Genomic DNA, 17,665 nt, shown 5'->3' with positions numbered 1-17,665 from the left:
TCTCTTTCTCCCAACGACGAACGTGTCATGGCGAGGCGACACCTGCATGTAGCATGTTCTTTCACATTCCTCAGCCGGGCTGGTCATCAGTTTCTCTAACAATACCCCCTGCAACTCCAGCAGCCCCTCATTAATCCTTTTTGGATTCAGGCTGTAAAACTACTACATTTGGTATAAGTCAAATGGTATGAATACTTACTGAAGGGACAAGGTTTTACAACACAGTTACTAAGAGGTGGGGGGGGGGGGGGGGTAGTAAATAATGGTCATGATCATGTTATTTAGGCTCATTAGATAGTTGTATTACATGACAAATAAAAAGGAAAATGCTGCACACTGCTGCTCATGCTCCCAGGTGATTTTATTATAAGATTTCAACCCTTGGGTCTTCATCAGGCATCCATACCCCAGGTGGAGGTGAAAGGTTATATAAATGGGGGGTACTCAGTGACATCACTTCCTGAAACAGGAGGTAAAAAAAAATAAAACATAGGTTCACAATATCAACATTAAATGTATATATACAGTTGAAGTCGGAAGTTTAATTACACTTAGGTTGGAAACATTAAAACTCGTTTTTCAACCACTCCACAAATTTCTTGTTAACAAACTATCGTTTTAGCAAGTCGGTTAGGACATCTTTGTTCAAGACACAAGTAATTTTTCCAACAACTGTTTACAGACAGATTATTTCACTTATAATTCACTGTATCACAATTCCAGTGGGCCAGAAGTGTACATACACAAAGATGACTGTGCCTTTAAACAGCTTGGAAAATTCCAGAAAATGATGTCAGCGCGTTAGAAGCTTCTGATAGGCTATTTGACATCATTTGAGTCAATTGGAGGTGTATCTGTGGATGTATTTCAAAGCCTACCTTCAAACTCAGTGCCTCTTTGCTTGACATCATGGGAAAATCAAAAGAAATCAGCCAAGACCTCAGAAAACAAATTGTAGACCTCCACAAGTCTGGTTCATCCTTGGGAGTAATTTACAAAAGCCGGAAGGTACCATGTTCATCTGTACAAACAATAGTACGCAAGTATAAACACCATGGGACCAAGCAGCCGTCATACCGCTCAGGAAGGAGACACGTTCTGTCTCCTAGAGATGAACATACCTTGGTGCGAAAGTGCAAATCAATCCCAGAACAACAGCAAAGGACCTTGTGAAGATGCTGGAGGAAACAGGTACAAAAGTATCTATATCCACAGGTAAACGAGTCCTATATCGACATAACCTGAAAGGCCGCTCAGCAAGGAAGAAGCCACTGCTCCAAAACCACCATAAAAAAGCCAGACTATGGTTTGCAACTGCACATGGGGACAAAGATCGTACTTTTTGGAGAATTGTCCTCTGGTCTGATGAAACAAAAATAGAACTGTTTGGCCATAATGACCATCGTTATGTTTGGAGGAAAAAGTGGGAGGCTTGCAAGCCGAAGAACATCATCCCAACCATGAAGCACGGGGGTGACAGCATCATGTTGTGGGTTTGCTGCAGGAGGGACTGGTGCACTTCACAAAATAGATTGCATCATGAGGAAAGAAAATGATGTGGATATATTGAAGCAATCAGTCAGTCAGGAAGTTAAAGCTTGGTCGCAAATGGGTTTTTCAAATGGACAATGACCCCGAAGCATACTTCCAAAGTTGTGGCAAAATGGCTTAAGGTCAACAAAGTCAAGGTATTGGAGTGGCCATCACAAAGCCCTGACCTCAATCCCATAGAAGATGTGTGGGCAGAACCGAAAAGCATGTGCAATCAAGGAGGCCTACAAACCTGACTAAGTTACACCTGCTGTCAGGAGAAATGGGACAAAATTTACCCAACTTATTGTCGGAAGCTTGTGGAAGGCTACTTGAAACGTTTGACTAAAGTTAAACAATTTAAAGGCAATGCTACCAAATACTAATTGAGTGTAAACTTCAATTAGGAAGTTTACATACACCTTAGCCAAGTACATTTAAACTCTGTTTTTCACAATTCCTGACATTTAATCCTAGTAAAAATGCCCTGTCTTAGGACAGTTAGGATCACCACTTTATTTAAAAAATGTGAAATGTCAAAATAATAGTAGAGAGAATTATTTATTTAAGCTTTTATTTCTTTCATCACATTCCCAGTGGGTCAGAAGTTTACATGCACTCAATTAGTATTCAGGTAACGAGTGGAGGACAGAGGAGCCTCTTAAAGAAGAAGTTACAGGTCTCTGAGAGCCAGAAATCTTGCTTGTTTGTAGGTGACCAAATACTTATTTTCCACCATAATTTGCAAATAAATTCATTACAAATCCTACAATGTGATTTTCTGGATTTTTTTCCTCATTTTGTCTGTCATAGTTGAAAATTACAGGCCTCTCATCTTTTTAAGTGGGAGAACTTGCACAATTGGTGGCTGACTAAATACTTTTTTGCCCCACTGTATATATTCAATTAGGGTAACAACAAAAAAACATTATTATTAAAGTCAGGCTTATGGCAGCCAGTCTGATGGATAAACTTTTGAATTTCAAGCCACAACTCTCATTTTGAAAAACAAGGACTGCTGGTCGTCAGTGGCGTTGTAGTAAAATGTAAAGTGAATTGTACAGCCTACTGTGCAAGCTATTGAGTGCCACAGTATGAGTCATAATACCCATAAAACATAGCGGTCAAACACAGCAATGGTTCCAATCATTTTTCCACCATTACATTTTCCCATAGAGGATTTTAGAAATACTTCAAATAAGGGCTGTGTTTCATGTAGGGTTACCCTGGCATGATGTTTTGATAACTGTGTAAATCTCTCAAGGACAAGGTGAATTTTATCAATATAATTGTCTGTATTTACCCCACAAAAATGAAACACTGATTAGCTGCTAATGTAGCTATCATAAAGAACTATAAATGCCATGATGATCTGGACGAGACTGTTGAATCGAGGCAAATGTAAGAATCATGGATTAACTATCTAATGTTAGCTACATTTAGTAATGAATACATTTGGTAAATGTATTTAAATTGACAATTCTTTGAACTGACTTGTGCAAGTTTTATATTGACACAATACCTGTTAGCAAAGGTGTAACTATAGATGACATGCAGGAGCTTGCAGGGATTTGTAGTCTTACATGATGTCTACTTTGATGCTATTTAGCATTTTCGAATAGGAGAGCTGAATATATTGATAAAAGTCACCTTGTTCGAGAGAGATTTATAAGGTAATCAAAACGTTTCTAAAATTCCCTATTGAAAAAAATGAATGGGTGAAAAACGATTGGAACCATTTCCCTGTTTGACCGCTAGGTTTTATGGGTATTATGACACCTTCAATGTGGGGCTCTATTTGGATGGAGATACCGTTATTTGAAAATATCTCATATTTATTTCGACTTTGGATACAAACCTTAGTTGATGGTGGTACCAACAAAATGCTTATGAGTCATGGTTTACAAAACTATTCTCAGTCTTTCCGCTAGCAAATATTTTTGTAGGCAGTTAATGCTGATGGACTGGACATCGATGAGTTAGAATAGCATAGTTTACTGGTCAATGACAGATGTCAACTCGGGATAAATCAAGCAGCAGTATCTAGCCATTTGACTAATAGACGACTGTTAATGAAGATAAGCTCGTTTATCGGGTGCTTTTCGAGCACTCTTAGTTTAGTGGAGTCACGTGGAAAGTTAGCTAGTTATCCAGGTAGCAAGAGGTAGCTAATGTCATCTAGCTAGCACGATGCGTCGTTATGCTAGCTATGTCGTTTATGTTTTGACCATAGCATTAGCCAGTAGCTAAGGGCTAGTCTAGCTAGCAGGAATTATCAGCTAAAAACGCTAGCTAGCTAGTTTGGGGGGTACTACGTTGCTTTTACCTGTGGATTTCATCTTGCCAGTCCGGGAGAATGGAGGGTACCGATGACGACGTGCCCCTCATCCTGACCTGGGATGATGCTACCAGCGGTCTGTTGAGCGAGGAGACAGAGAGGGGAGACGAGAGTAAGTTTTTGTTGACATCCACATTTTACTGCGTTGCTAGCTGACCCAGCTAGCAAACGTTATATTTCAAAGGTGGTTGCAACCCGTGACAAATCTAATTGCATTTAGCACAGCATATTCATAATGGCCATCGTCATTTTTAGGACTTGTCTTTTGTCATCTGTTTGAACTTTTCTTGTCTCATAATAATGATCATTAGCTTACTTGCTAGGCGCTTAGCTTCAGTCTACTAATTCTATTCTATTATTTATAATGTTCAGCATAGATTGGGCAGCAGGTAGCCTAGTGGTTAGATCGAATCCCCGAGCTGACAAGGTATATATATATCTGTCGTTCTGCCCCTGAACAAGACAGTTAACCCACTGTTCCTAGACCGTCATTGTAAATAATAATTTGTTCTTAACTGACTTGCCTAGTTAAATATATTTTTTAAATCCGATTATACGGAACAACTATGAACTGTTCAGAGCCTTATTGTTTTGGTGACCTGTCCTGTTTGGGGGTTGTTGGTTGATGATCAAATCAAATTTGTATTAGTCACATGCGCCGAATACAACAGGTGTAGTAGACCTTATAGTGAAATGCTTATTTACGAGCCCCTAACCAACAATGCAGTTAACAAAAAAACGGACAAGAAATAAAAGTAACAAGTAAATAAAGAACAGCAGTAAAATAACAATAGCGAGACTATATACAGGGGGGTACCAGTACAGTCATGTAGGTAGAGTTGTTATAGTGACTATGCATAGATGATGACAACAGAGTAGCAGCTGTGTAAAAGAGGTGTGGGGGGGGCAATGCAAATAGTCTGGGGAGCCATTTGATTAGATGTTCAGGAGTCTTATGGCTAGTAGAAGCTGTTTAGAAGCCTCTTGGACCTAGACTTGGCGCTCTGGTACAGCTTGCCGAGAACAGTCTACGATTAGGGTGGCTGGGGTCTTTGACAATTTTTAGGGTCTTCTTCTGACACCGCCTGGTATAGAGGTCCTGGATGGCAGGAAGCTTGGAATCATATGTGTCATACCTATTGAAATCATATGTGTTCTGAGTTCACAAGTACTACATTTGCCATGGCGCCCTAGTAGCAGCCTAAGCAGAGAGCTCCTGTAAATATGAACATATTTAATTATTTGTAAGTCTTTTTAATAGTGTTTTTTTTTATCAGCTGTTTTGTTTTTGACTGGCAGGTCAACTCTTTTTGGCTTGGCTTATTTTTTATTTTTTTTCCAAATGATGCATCTGGAGACAGTACTGTACCAGCTTTTTTTTTTTTCACCTGGTTGCTGATCTTTTGAAAACATAAATTGAAGCTTGAGAGGAATGGGAGATGCAGTTCTGAAGCAAAGGGGTTGTAGTGAGGATGACTGGCTTGTACTCTGAACTGTGTGTGGTGAGCTTCCTGCCTCCCTTAGCTGCTGAGTCATCACCCAAGTGGGTGCCATGCATTGTGAAGGAAGAGAAGTCCAGTAGCTACACAACTCAGGCTGGTTCCCAGAGTAGCCCTCTACAAGATCAACACCAGACTCCATCTTCATCAACCATCTCCCTGAGCACCTTCCTCTGGTCAAGCCATGAACTGTCCCTCCATCTTTGGAGGATGCATGCACTCAACAACTTGGCATCTATTATTGGTTGACCTAACTATACAGTAGCTAGGCTACTCATGATTCTGTATTGGTTGACCTAACTATTTTTTTTCAACCTTTATTTAACTAGGCAAGTCAGTTAAGAACAAATTCTTATTTACAATGATGGCCTAGGAACAGTGCCATTTACCTTGTCAGCTCGGGGTTTCGATCTAGCAATCTTCCGATTACTAGTCCAATGCTCTAACCACTAGGCTACCTGCCGCTGCTATACAGTAGCTAGGCTACTCAAGATGATGCTTGTTTGTTTTTTGCTTTTGAATCGCTTTGAGATTATGAAAAGCACGATTGAAATGTAATTTATTTTTATTATAGAAATACAGTGCATTTGGAAAGTATTCAGACCCCTTCCCCTTTTCCAAATTAAGTTACGTTATAGCATTATTCTAAAATAGATTTTAAAAGATTATAATAATGTCCTCATCAATCTACACACAGTACCCCGTAATGACAAAGCGAAAACAGGTTTTTAGAAATGTTTGCAAATGTATTAAAAATAAAAAACAGACACCGTATTTACCTAAGTATTCATATCCTTTGCCATGAGACTCAAAATTGAGCTCAAGTGCATCCTGTTTCCATTGATTATCCTTGATATGTTTCTACAACTTCATTGGTGTCCACCTGTGGTAAATTCAATTGATTGGACATGATTTCGAAAGGCACACAACTGTCTGTATAAGGTCCCACAGTTGACAGTGCATGTCAGAGAAGGAATTGTCCGTAGAGGGCCGCGACAGGGTTGTGCAAAGGCATAGATCTGGGGAAGGGTACCAAAACATTTCTGAAGCATTGAAAGTCCCCAAGAACACAGCGGCCTCCATCATTTTTAAATGGTAGTAGTTTGGAACCGCCAAGATGGGAGAACCTTCCAGAAGGACAACCATCTTTGCAACACTCCCCCAATCAGGCCTTTATGGTAGAGTGGCCAGATGGAAGCCACTCCTCAGTAAAAGGCACATGACAGCCCACTTGGAGTTTGCCAAAAGGCACCTAAATGACTCTCAGACCATGACAAACAAGATTTTCTGGTCTGATGAAACTAAGATTGAACTATTTGGCCTGAATGCCAAGCGTCACATCTGTAGGAAACCTGGCACCATCCATCCCTACGGTGAAGCGTGGTGGCAGCATCATGCTGTGGGGCTGTTTTTCAGCGGCAGGGACTGGGAAACTAGTCAGGGTTGAGGCAAAGATGAACGGACCAGAGTACAGAGAGATCCTTGATGAAAACCTGCTCCAGAGCACTCAGGACCTCAGACTGGGGTGAAGGTTCACCTTCCAACAGTACAATAAGCACACAGCCAAGACAATGCAGGAGTTGCTTTGGGACAAGTCTCTGAATGTCCCAGAGTAGCCCAGCCAGAGCCCGGACTTGAACCCGATCGAACATCTCTGGAGAGGCCTGAAAAATAGCTGTGCAGCGACGCTCCCCATCCAAACTGACCGATCCAACAAAATGTGGAAAAAGTCAAGGGGTCTGAATAATTTCCGAATGCACTGTATAGATAATAGAATAGGCATTCCCATTCAATTTGTCATTCGACGGTGGGTTGACCGATCGGCCATCTTTCTAGTAGTAAATGGAAATAAAAATTTCAATTCATTTTCAATGGTGTACCAGCTAAATTGCAGTGGTCTGAAGGGATGGCAGGTAGCCCAGCAGTTAAGAGCATTGGGCCAGTAACTGAAAGGTCGCTGGTTTGAATCCCCAAGCCGACTGAAAAATCTGTTTGCCCTTGAGCAAGGCACTTAACCCTAATTGCTCCTGTGAGTTGTTGTGGATAAGAGCGTCTGCAAAATTACTCAAATGGGATAGGTCCATTTTATGAATTATTTTTCTATGATTAAATTGACACCCACCCTGTATTTAAGAATATGCTGTGTCTCAACCGATAAGGGCACAACAAAAACACCTCAGATGATCTAACATGTGAAAATAAGAACAATCTGAGTTTACGTGTTTTTAAGTAATTGGCTATAAAATAGAAACATTTTGAAGAAATTATCAAATTGTTTGACAACCCTGTTTGTAAGCTTTCAAATGAATTCAAACTCAAACGTTTATCTTTTTCAGTGATGAAGACATGGATGTCTCATGGTAGGGCGGGGTATGCAAAATGGGTGTACTTTGAGCAAAATCTCTTTCTGACCACTATTACCATGGGCAAACATGTATGAAAGGATTCATTCATATATAAAGGTGTGCAGTAAGAAAGTGATGGAAATCATATGCAACGACCATGAACCAAAGAGTACATCCAAAGGCATCTACTTGAACAGCGACTGTAAATTATTTGAAGATAAAATATCATAACCCCTTCTAGGACACTCACCAGAGAGGCAGCTCCTCTGCAAGCTGAGGTTAGGTTTTGGCTGATGGCGGTACAGTTTGAGGGTACAGTAGTTTGGGAGGTTCTGCTGATTGTCATCAGAGCAGATAAACGCAGAGCTGGCTTGCTCCTCTGTCGCTTTAAATTAGAAGAGAGATGTGTCCCCCTGACCCAGAGATCGTGTTTGTGTGCGTCTCCTCTTCAGTAATCCTGTAGCCTTTGTACCTCACACACACACACACACACACACACACACACACACACACACACACACACACATTGCAGACTGCCTCTCACATACACACTGGAAACAGCAGCATCAGCAAAGGCAGATACTTCTGTGTGTGCCCCGCCCGCCCCGCGCTCCCCCCCTCCACCCACCCACCCACAGCGCACGCAGGGCAGTGTGTGTGTGTCTCCCTCTCTAGGGCCCCCCGGGCCTCTCTGGTTCTGTGTGTGTGTGTGTGTGTGTGTGTGTGTGTGTGTGTGTGTGTGTGTGCGTGTGTGTGTGTGTGTGAGAGAGCTCCTCTGGAAGTGGACAGGAAAAGGACTGGTGTTTTTCCAGGATATCTGGAGTGGGAGGAGGTCTGACTACCCTGAGGCCTGGGAGGAGAAGATTGTTCCACAGGCAGTAGAGAGCAGGACACAGTAAAAGGAGGCCTGCTCTAAAACACACAGCCTTGAGCAGACCGTCACTCAGGCTCCGGCTCACGACAGGACATGATCCAGCTGCTGGCTTTGTTCTTGTGATTTAGCCTATATGGAGAAGCCACTGTGGAGGAAAGAGAGGATTTCTGTACTATTTTCCTCTTAGCCCAGAGGACTGATCAGGACTGCCCTGTGTGTGTTTGTATGGGCCTGTGGAGCCACAGGCAGGCACGGGGCCTGACCTCAGTGCGTTGTTGACGGGAGCTCTGAATGTTTTATTGTTCTGAAAAACAAACGAGTGGCTGGGACTTTACCCACAGATACAGTGCTATTAGGACAACAGCAGATACTAGGCCACTTCATTATCACCACGTAGCCAGAGGCCTGAGAGAACAGGAGCCTCACCAGGATTATTATCACTCAACTGGAGTTTGATCCCTACACAGCAGCAGACTGAGCTCAGAACACGCTACTGTCACAGTACCTGAATTGGCTTCGGTGTGCAGGATCCGACTGGCTGACAGCTGGCTGGCATAATATCGATGACTCCTGCCTACTTGGCACTCAGATCCAGTGATCACAGATGTCTGTCTGTAATTCCTAAAGAGATTAGGAGACATTACTGCTTGGTTTTATGAAGATTTAAAAATAAAAATATTGATTTTTTTTTGATTTTTTAGAGTCAATGGTTAGCTGGTTGTATATTATCTTTAGTAAGCATGACTTCAAGTTGGATTCAAATATGGGTTGGGTTGATTTGAAGGATTATTTATATCGTTGTGTCAGAGACTGAAGTCATATTGTAAGTACTTAGGGTAAGTTTAAGACGGTAGTTTAGATTTTCCTCAGCCTGCTCCAGACAGCCTGCTCCAGACATCGCACGGATCTAATCAGGACCTTCTTCATTCTCAGTCTGGTGTCTCTCACCATCAGGAGGTGACCACACTTCCTGCCTATAACTTGAAGGACACTCCTCAATCTAACATCAGTGAAGAGCAGCGTTGTCGGTTATAAAAGTGAGCCATGTGCACAGAGAGCAGAACTGAGTTCAAAGGTGAAACTGCACTGAGCGGAGAGAGGGAGGAGCCCAGAGAGGGAGAGAGGAAGGGAAAACGAGGTTAAGAGAAGCGAAAGAGGGTAAGAGAAGTTGTAACTCCAGAGAGTGTGACTGTGCATTCTGGACTCCCCAGTCTCCCAGGCTGAGGTAGGCTGCTGACAGAGGCTGTGGGATCCTACCCTAGCCCTTTGACTGAAGAGAGACACTCTGGATGGTTCATCTGTCCACCAGTTGTCATCGGACGCTCCAGCAACATTTGTTTTTCATTTAATGGTTTGTTTGTTCCTGGGACAGAGGACATACCTGTCTCTAAGAACACAGGGTGAACCACCTACTCTGCGCGTGTCTGGAACTCTGAGCTGTGGTGAACCTCTGTCTGGGGATCCCTGTGGGGGATCTGTTTTTACATTGTCTCTCTGACGTGTGTCCATGTGCAGTGGAATGTTAGCCCGTGCGTGTCCCTGGAGGCGCGAGGACGCTGGACCTGTGAACTGTGAATGACACACACACTGCTTTAGTGGACCACGTCCCGACACCCAAACACACTCAAACTCCTGGACCACTGGTAGCTAGCAGAGCCATGGAGTGTTCGGCAGTGCAGACGGAGACTCCTGGTATCCATGACAACAGTGTAGAGTTGACCCTGGAGGAGAGTCCGGTCCTCATCTCCTCATTCTGCACCGAGCTACAGCTAGATAGCGTGGGTATGTGTGGGTATGTGTGGGTGTGTTGTGTGTGTGCTTGCGTGTAGGATATGTTGTGAACATGCAGGATACAGTGCTGTTGAAGCCGTCCCACCAGTTTGTCTACTCTAGTGTGTATTAGCTCCGTAATAGTATAGGAAATTACTAAATATATCTGTCAGGTTTTGGAGGCTCTTTAATTATTTTGTATTAACGAATTAATAAAGTTGTGGTTGTTTCTTCTGTGTAGATGGAGGAGGGGGGTATGACATAGTGAATAACCAGGTGATACCAACACCGGGGCCACCACCAAACTACAGTTCACACATTGCCTCACTTCAACAAAGCTGGGAGATTAACTACCAGGAAGCAGCCATCTATCTACAGGTACACACACACACACACACACAGCCATTTTGGCATGTTGGCTAGCTAGACTATATTACTGTCTGCTTGGTATTTTCTTTAAAAGTTAGATGGTAATGATAAGCTACATTGTAATGTTATGAGTTGTAAGCTGACTGTAAGAAAGCCTAGCTATGGTGGGACACATCAGCATCTTGTGACAGGTAGATCATGTGAGTTTGTGTGCTAAACCTTTTGTGTACTGTCGTGTCTATGACTACCATTAAATGTGAAGACTGTTATTTTATCAAATCAATTCTCTATGTGTAATTATTATTATGTGATTTAGCTAATCAGGTCATCTTTAATTAACTAGGAAGTCGGGGCACCACGGGAAAATGTTTAGAGTCTCTATTTCCCGAATCGACTCTTCAGATATTTTCATATCTTATCAAAACAGTCGCTTATTAATGAATTATTATTACCTCATCAGTTCTCATTACTGAACGTCACAAACCCTTGAATATCTGCACGAACCTTAGCCTAAATGATGAATCAGTGATATACAAATTGGCTAAATTATTTATTTACTAACTAACTAAATAATTACAGAAATATATAACAAACAAAGAGTAGATATTTGGGTTACTACATGACACAAATAAAAAGTCCCTAGCGGACGAAGCCGATATGACAGCTTGTTAGACAAAGGGGTAGAGACTGAGAAAGAGCGGGAAAGACAAAATGGATTCACTCCACACAGTTGATAATTATAATATTAATTGAAATGCTAATCCTTTGCACATGAACGGCCGCTCATTCGAGAATAATTGCAATGTATATATTTACACCCGTATGTTGTTGTCTTCTCTGTTGTAATCACCTGTCCATCTGCTGGAGAGTCAGTTCATCAGAGTCTGGTTAACTTCTCCAGAAAACACAATGTCCTTTGTGGTTGTAGCTTTCTCTGCGGCTCTGGATAGTGTCTGTTGTAATGGATACGTCAGGCCTACAGATGGTCGTTGCATAGTAAAGATGTTTCCGCGGTTGTCGGTATTCTCATACTAGACTTACGTCATTTCCAGCTGCAGACTAGTAATTATACGTCTAGGATTTACTCTTATTCTGTAGTGATTGATAGTCTCAGAGCTTAACCATTTCCAACCGTGTAGGCAAAACTACATCTGTATGGTCTCCGTGGCCTATGGCGTTGTAGTTCTTAACCATTTCAACATGTAGCGTCAGCTCCATATTTTCTGGTCAAATGTACATTTAGTCAGGAGTGGGTTTTATAAACTTCTGAGAAAAAGGCAGTCCATGATGCTGACGTAATGTCTATGCTCACGTGGGCGTGGCCATTGATTTAATTAACTTGATATAAAAACCCATGTTTTCTCATTTAGAAGGTTAACATCACATTACATCTCTTCACAAATAGTTTCATGTTTAATCACACGTTTCACAGTATTTAGATGTAAACCTGATAGCTGGGAAATGTTCACTAAGAGATACAGTTATGTGTGTTTCCTGTCTTCATGAGATCACCAAATGAAACACACTTGTCATGACTCTCTTTTAAGTGTCCACGGACCACTCCCACCTTCTCTCAAATATAAATATTATTTAATTACTCAAACTTTCGATGTCCAAGTGTCTCTCTGTGTTCCACAGTTTACATTCCAATCTCGAACACTACAGAGCATGGGGGCAGCGTATTTTATGACCGACCATAAAACAGCCAACTTCCCGCTCTCCCCCTCTACGAGAGAGTGCACGCTGTAGAGCGGACCCACTGTAACCTGATTCTTCAGATGGTCACAGGAGAGTTATGACAGTACATTTTATTTGTAGCTATAGGTATAGCTCAGGTGAATGGTAGAGAGCTGTAGAACAAATGTATTATTTTCACACTTGTATCATTAAACAAAATTCAGATGCAAGTGTGTGTGTGGTCGGTCCATAGGAAGGAGAGAACAATGATAAGTTCTTCACACATCCTCGGAATCCAAAGGCGCTGGCAGCATACTTGTTTGCTCACAACCACCTGTTCTACATGATGGAGCTGCTAACAGGACTCCTACTGATGGTGCTCTCTCTCTCTGAGGCTCCCGCTGTACCATCACTACGCCTGGATGTTTATGTACGTACACACTGCCACTGCCACACACACCTCCACGGTTCCACACCACTCTGGACCTGCTGGGTTAGGGTTAGAGGTCAGAGGTTAGGGGTGAAAGGCTAAAGGATGTGTTCTGTCTCTGTAGGTCCACGCCACTCTGGAGTTATTGGCTCTGGTTATGGTGGCGTTTGAACTCTGCATGAAGCTGCGCTGGCTCGGCTTCCACACATTCATCAGACACAAGAGGACCATGGTGAAGGTACATACTAGAGGTCGACCGATTCATCGGAATGGCCGATTAATTAGGGCCGATTTCAAGTTTTCATAACAATCGGTAATCTGTATTTTTGGACACCGAATGTGGGCAATTTAAAAACATATATTTATTTTTACACCTTTATTTAACTAGGCAAGTCAGTTAAAGAACACATTCTTATTTTCAATGACAGCCTAGGAACGGTGGGTTAACTGCCTTGTTCAGGGGCAGAACGACAGATTTTTACCTTGTCAGCTCGGGGATTCGTTTTTGCAACCTTCCGGTTACTAGCCCAACGCTCAAACCACCTGCCTTACATTACACTCCACGAGGCGCCTGCGTGGCAGGCTGACTACCTGTTACGTGAGGGCAGCAAGAAGCCAAGGTAAGTTGCTAGCTAGCATTAAACTTATCTTATAAAAAAACAATCACTAGACATCACTAAACATAATCACTAGTTAACTACACATGGTTGATGATATTACTAGTTTATCTAGCGTGTCCTGCGTTGCATATAATCGATGCGGTGCCTGTTAATTTCTTATCGAATCACAGCCTACTTCTCCAAACGGGTGATGATTCAACAAGCGCATTCGCGAAAAAAGCACTGTCGTTGCATCAATGTGTAACTAACCATAAACATCAATGCCTTTCTTTAAAATCAATACACAAGTATATATTTTTAAACCTGCATATTTAGTTAATATTGCCTGTTAACATGAATTTATTATAACTAGGGAAATTGTGTCACTTCTCCTGCGTTTCAGAATTTTACATAATTATGACATAACATTGAAGGTTGTACAACAACAGCAATATTTAGACTTCCGAATTCTGAAGGGTTCCGAATTTCACTGAAAGAATAAACATATTGTTTTCGAAATGATAGTTTCCGGATTCGACCATATTAATGACCAAAGGCTCGTATTTCTGTTTGTTATTATGTTATAATTAATTATATGATTTGATATTTGATAGAGCAGTCTGACTGAGAGATGGTAGGCAGCAGCAGGCTCGTAAGCATTCATTCAAACAGCACTTTCGTGCGTTTGCCAGCAGCTCTTCGCTGTGCTTCAAGCATTGAGCTGTTTATGACTTCAAGTCTATAAACTCCCGAGATTAGGCTGGTGTAACCGATGTGAAATGGCTAGCTAGTTAGCGGGGTGCGCGCTAATAGCGTTTCAAACGTCACTCGCTCTGAGACTTGGATTAGTTGTTCCCCTTGCTCTGCAAGAGCCGCGGCTTTTGTGGAGCGATGGGTAACGATGCTTCGAGGGTGGCTGTTGTCGATGTGTTCCTGGTTCGAGCCCAGGTAGGGGCAAGGAGAGGGACGGAAGCTATACTGTTCCACTGGCAATACCAAAGTGCCTATAAGAACATCCAATAGTCCAAAAGGTATATGAAATACAATTGGTATAGCGAGAAATAGTCCTACAATTCCTATAATAACTACAACCTAAAACTTCTTACCTGGGAATATTGAAGACTCATGTTAAAAGGAACCACCAGCTTTCATATGTTCTGAGCAAGGAACTTAAACGTTAGCTTTTTTACATGGCACATATTGCACTTTTACTTTCTTCTCCAACACTTTGTTATTGCATTGTTTAAACCAAATTGAACAGGTTTCATCATTTATTTGAGGCTAAAATGATTTTATTGAGGTATTATATTAAGTTAAAATAAGTGTTCATTCAGTATTGTTGTAATTGTCATTATTACAAATACATTTTAAAAATCGTCCGATTAATCGGTAGCGGCTTTTTTGGTCCTCCAATAATCGGTATCGGTTTTGGCGTTGAAAAATCATAATCGGTCAACCTCTAGTACATACACACAACTGTATAGGAGCATCCCAAGCAGTGCATATAGATTGCAAACAAGAGTGGTCCCAGAATAGATCCCAGAGGGACCCCGTGAGACCCTATATACTTACAAGAGTGACACATTATTGCCTATCAGTTAGATGGTTTACAAACAGTTATAGTTTCACCATTTCGTATGACTGACAGCTGGTCTCTCCTGTGTGTAGACGTGTGTGTTGCTGCTCCAGTTTGTGGAGGCCATAGTGGTTCTGATCCGGCAGACGTCACACTTGCGTGTGACCAGAGCTCTCAGACCCATTTTCCTGGTGGACTGCAGATACTGCGGTGCCGTTCGCAGGTACACACACACCGCAGATACATCACATACACACCTTTACCTGTATTACCTCGCACTGCTTTGTTGTTTCCAAAGTATTAATAACTGTTGTTGTCACCCTCTTGTCCAATCAGAAACCTGCGTCAAATCTTCCAGTCCCTTCCCCCTTTTATAGATATCCTGCTGCTGCTGCTCTTCTTCATGGTCATCTTCGCCATCCTGGGTGAGACACACAAACACACACATCTTGGCTGTTCATCGAAGTTAATAATGACATTGATCCTAAATGACAATCCTCGAAGAGCCTCCAAAAACATTGGACAACAGTGGAAATTCTATGATCTTACAAACAACTGTACCTTGAAATCTAAAACAAAATCTAAATTAAATTTCTATTTCTATAATTTTCTAAATTCAATTTCTATTATGCCTGTCTGAGTATGGATCTGTTCTCTCTCTCTACAGGCTTCTGTCTGTTCTCCCCCAACACTTCTGATCCAGTAAGTGAAACAGTTTGACTGACATTTTCAGTATGTTGTGCCTCTGAAGACTGCTAGTTGTGGTGCTAACTGAAGGGGACTGTCTCATACTGTTTTGTCTGGCTTTTCTCTTCTCAGTACTTCAACACTCTGGAGAACAGCATCGTTAGTCTTTTTGTACTACTGACCACCGCAAAGTAAGACTTGCTCATCTACCACACACCATAACTCCTACTTTATACACCTGTGTCTCTAATAGTCTGAAATGTTTCATGCTCTTTGACTGTTATGATTGTAATGCTCTCTCAAGACAGAATAGTGACTGTTGTGATTGTGATGCTCTCTCAAGACAGCATAGTGACTATTGTGATTGTAATGCTCTCTCAAGACAACATAGTGACTGTTGTGGTTGTAATGCTCTCTCAAGACAGAATAGTGACTGTTGTGATTGTAATGCTCTCTCAAGACAGAATAGTGACTGTTGTGATTGTAATGCTCTCTCAAGACAGCATAGTGACTGTTCTGATTGTAATTCTCTCTCAAGACAGAATAGTGACTGTTGTGATTGTAATGCTCTCTCAAGACAGCATAGTGACTATTGTGGTTGTAATGCTCTCTCAAGACAGAATAGTGACTGTTGTGATTGTAATGCTCTCTCAAGACAGCATAGTGACTGTTGTGATTGTAATGCTCTCTCAAGACAGCATAGTGACTGTTGTGGTTGTAATGCTCTCTCAAGACAGCATCAGTGGTGGAAAAAGTACCCAGTTGTCATACTTGAGTAAAAGTTAAGATACCTTAAAAGAAAATGAGTCACCCAGTAAAATACTACTTGAGTAAAAGTCTCAGTATTCGGTTTGAAATAAACTTCCTATATAGTATAAAAATAAGAGTATATACATTTTCAAATTCCTTATTCCTCTTATTTTGTTAGGGTTGGCCAGGGGCACACTCCAACACTCAGACGTAATTTACAAACGAAGCATGTGTGCTTGTCTTTTTCTTGTCGTCAAATCCCTGCCCAAAGTCAGGTGACCTAAGAACTTCCAGATATGGAGTAGCAGGTTTGTCATATCTGCCATGTTTGCGCATATCTCTCCTATATGCAAATCTTTATGGCAGTCATTTTACTTAAGGCCCTTGGAAATTACCTGCAAATCTGTAGTTATAAAAACATTTTAATGCAATATATTGATTTACAAATATAAATCAAAAGGTGTTAGTTTGTGGATAGTGAATTGCATTTTTAGATTGGTGATTTACATTTGTGGATTGTTGATTTACATTTGGCATGATATTATTAGGGTTTGACCGATTAATCGGAATGGCCGATTAATTAGGGCCGATTTCAAGTTTTCATAACAATCGGAAATCGGTATTTTAGGATGCCTATTTTATTTTTTATTTTCTTTCACCTTTATTTAACTAGGCAAGTCAGTTAAGAACACATTCTTATTTTCAATGACGGCCTAGGAACGGTGGGTTAACTGCCTTGTTCAGGGGCAGAACGACAGATTTTTACTTTGTCAGCTCGGGGATTCAATCTTGCAACCTTACGGTTAACTAGTCCAACACTCTAACCACCTGCCTCACAAGGAGCCTGCCTGTTACGCGAATGCAGTAAGAAGCCAAGGTAAGTTGCTAGCTAGCATTAAACTTTTCTTATAAAAAACAATCAATCAATCATAATCACTAGTTAACTACACATGGTTGATGATATTACTAGTTTATCTAAGCGTGTCCTGCGTTGCATATAATCGATGCAGTGCGCATTCGCGAAAAAGGATTGTCGTTGCTCCAACGTGTACCTAACCATAAACATCAATGCCTTTCTTAAAATCAATACACAGAAGTATATATTTTTAAACCTGCATATTTAGCTAAAATAAATCCAGGTTAGCAGGCAATATTAACCAGGTGAAATTGTGTCACTTCTCTTGCGTTCATTGCACGCAGAGTCAGGGTATATGCAACAGT

The 17,665-nt window shown here is 41.5% G+C and overlaps 1 protein-coding gene and 1 long non-coding RNA gene across 4 annotated transcripts in view; one reads left to right on the top strand and one right to left on the bottom strand.

Annotated features, from left to right (window-relative positions):
• Positions 1-348: 348 nt before the first annotated feature.
• LOC139410990 (uncharacterized) lies at positions 349-8,094 on the bottom strand. Its single transcript, XR_011634553.1, has 3 exons — positions 7,963-8,094; positions 3,857-3,946; positions 349-460 (listed from the first exon to the last, which is right to left on the bottom strand). It is a non-coding gene; the product is annotated as an uncharacterized lncRNA (long non-coding RNA).
• Positions 3,280-17,665, top strand: part of LOC139410989 (two pore channel protein 1-like) — a 28,326-nt gene continuing 13,940 nt past the window's right edge. The window contains exons 1-8 of one of the 3 annotated variants that reach the window (XM_071156747.1): positions 3,280-3,980; positions 10,598-10,734; positions 12,656-12,832; positions 12,957-13,070; positions 15,100-15,230; positions 15,344-15,432; positions 15,675-15,709; positions 15,827-15,885. In XM_071156747.1, the coding sequence (XP_071012848.1) occupies positions 3,887-3,980; positions 10,598-10,734; positions 12,656-12,832; positions 12,957-13,070; positions 15,100-15,230; positions 15,344-15,432; positions 15,675-15,709; positions 15,827-15,885 (836 nt within the window). In that variant the 5' untranslated portion in view covers positions 3,280-3,886. Of the gene's footprint in view, positions 3,981-8,606; positions 10,369-10,597; positions 10,735-12,363; positions 12,833-12,956; positions 13,071-15,099; positions 15,231-15,343; positions 15,433-15,674; positions 15,710-15,826; positions 15,886-17,665 lie in introns of those variants that run through there. The other 2 variants (XM_071156745.1, XM_071156748.1) reach the window with 2 other exon arrangements.

This window comes from Oncorhynchus clarkii, chromosome 6 (assembly GCF_045791955.1).
Source record: "Oncorhynchus clarkii lewisi isolate Uvic-CL-2024 chromosome 6, UVic_Ocla_1.0, whole genome shotgun sequence".
Taxonomy (NCBI): domain Eukaryota; kingdom Metazoa; phylum Chordata; class Actinopteri; order Salmoniformes; family Salmonidae; genus Oncorhynchus; species Oncorhynchus clarkii.
The sequence above is the reverse complement of the archived record's forward strand: the minus strand, read 5'-3'. Positions and strand labels throughout refer to the sequence as shown.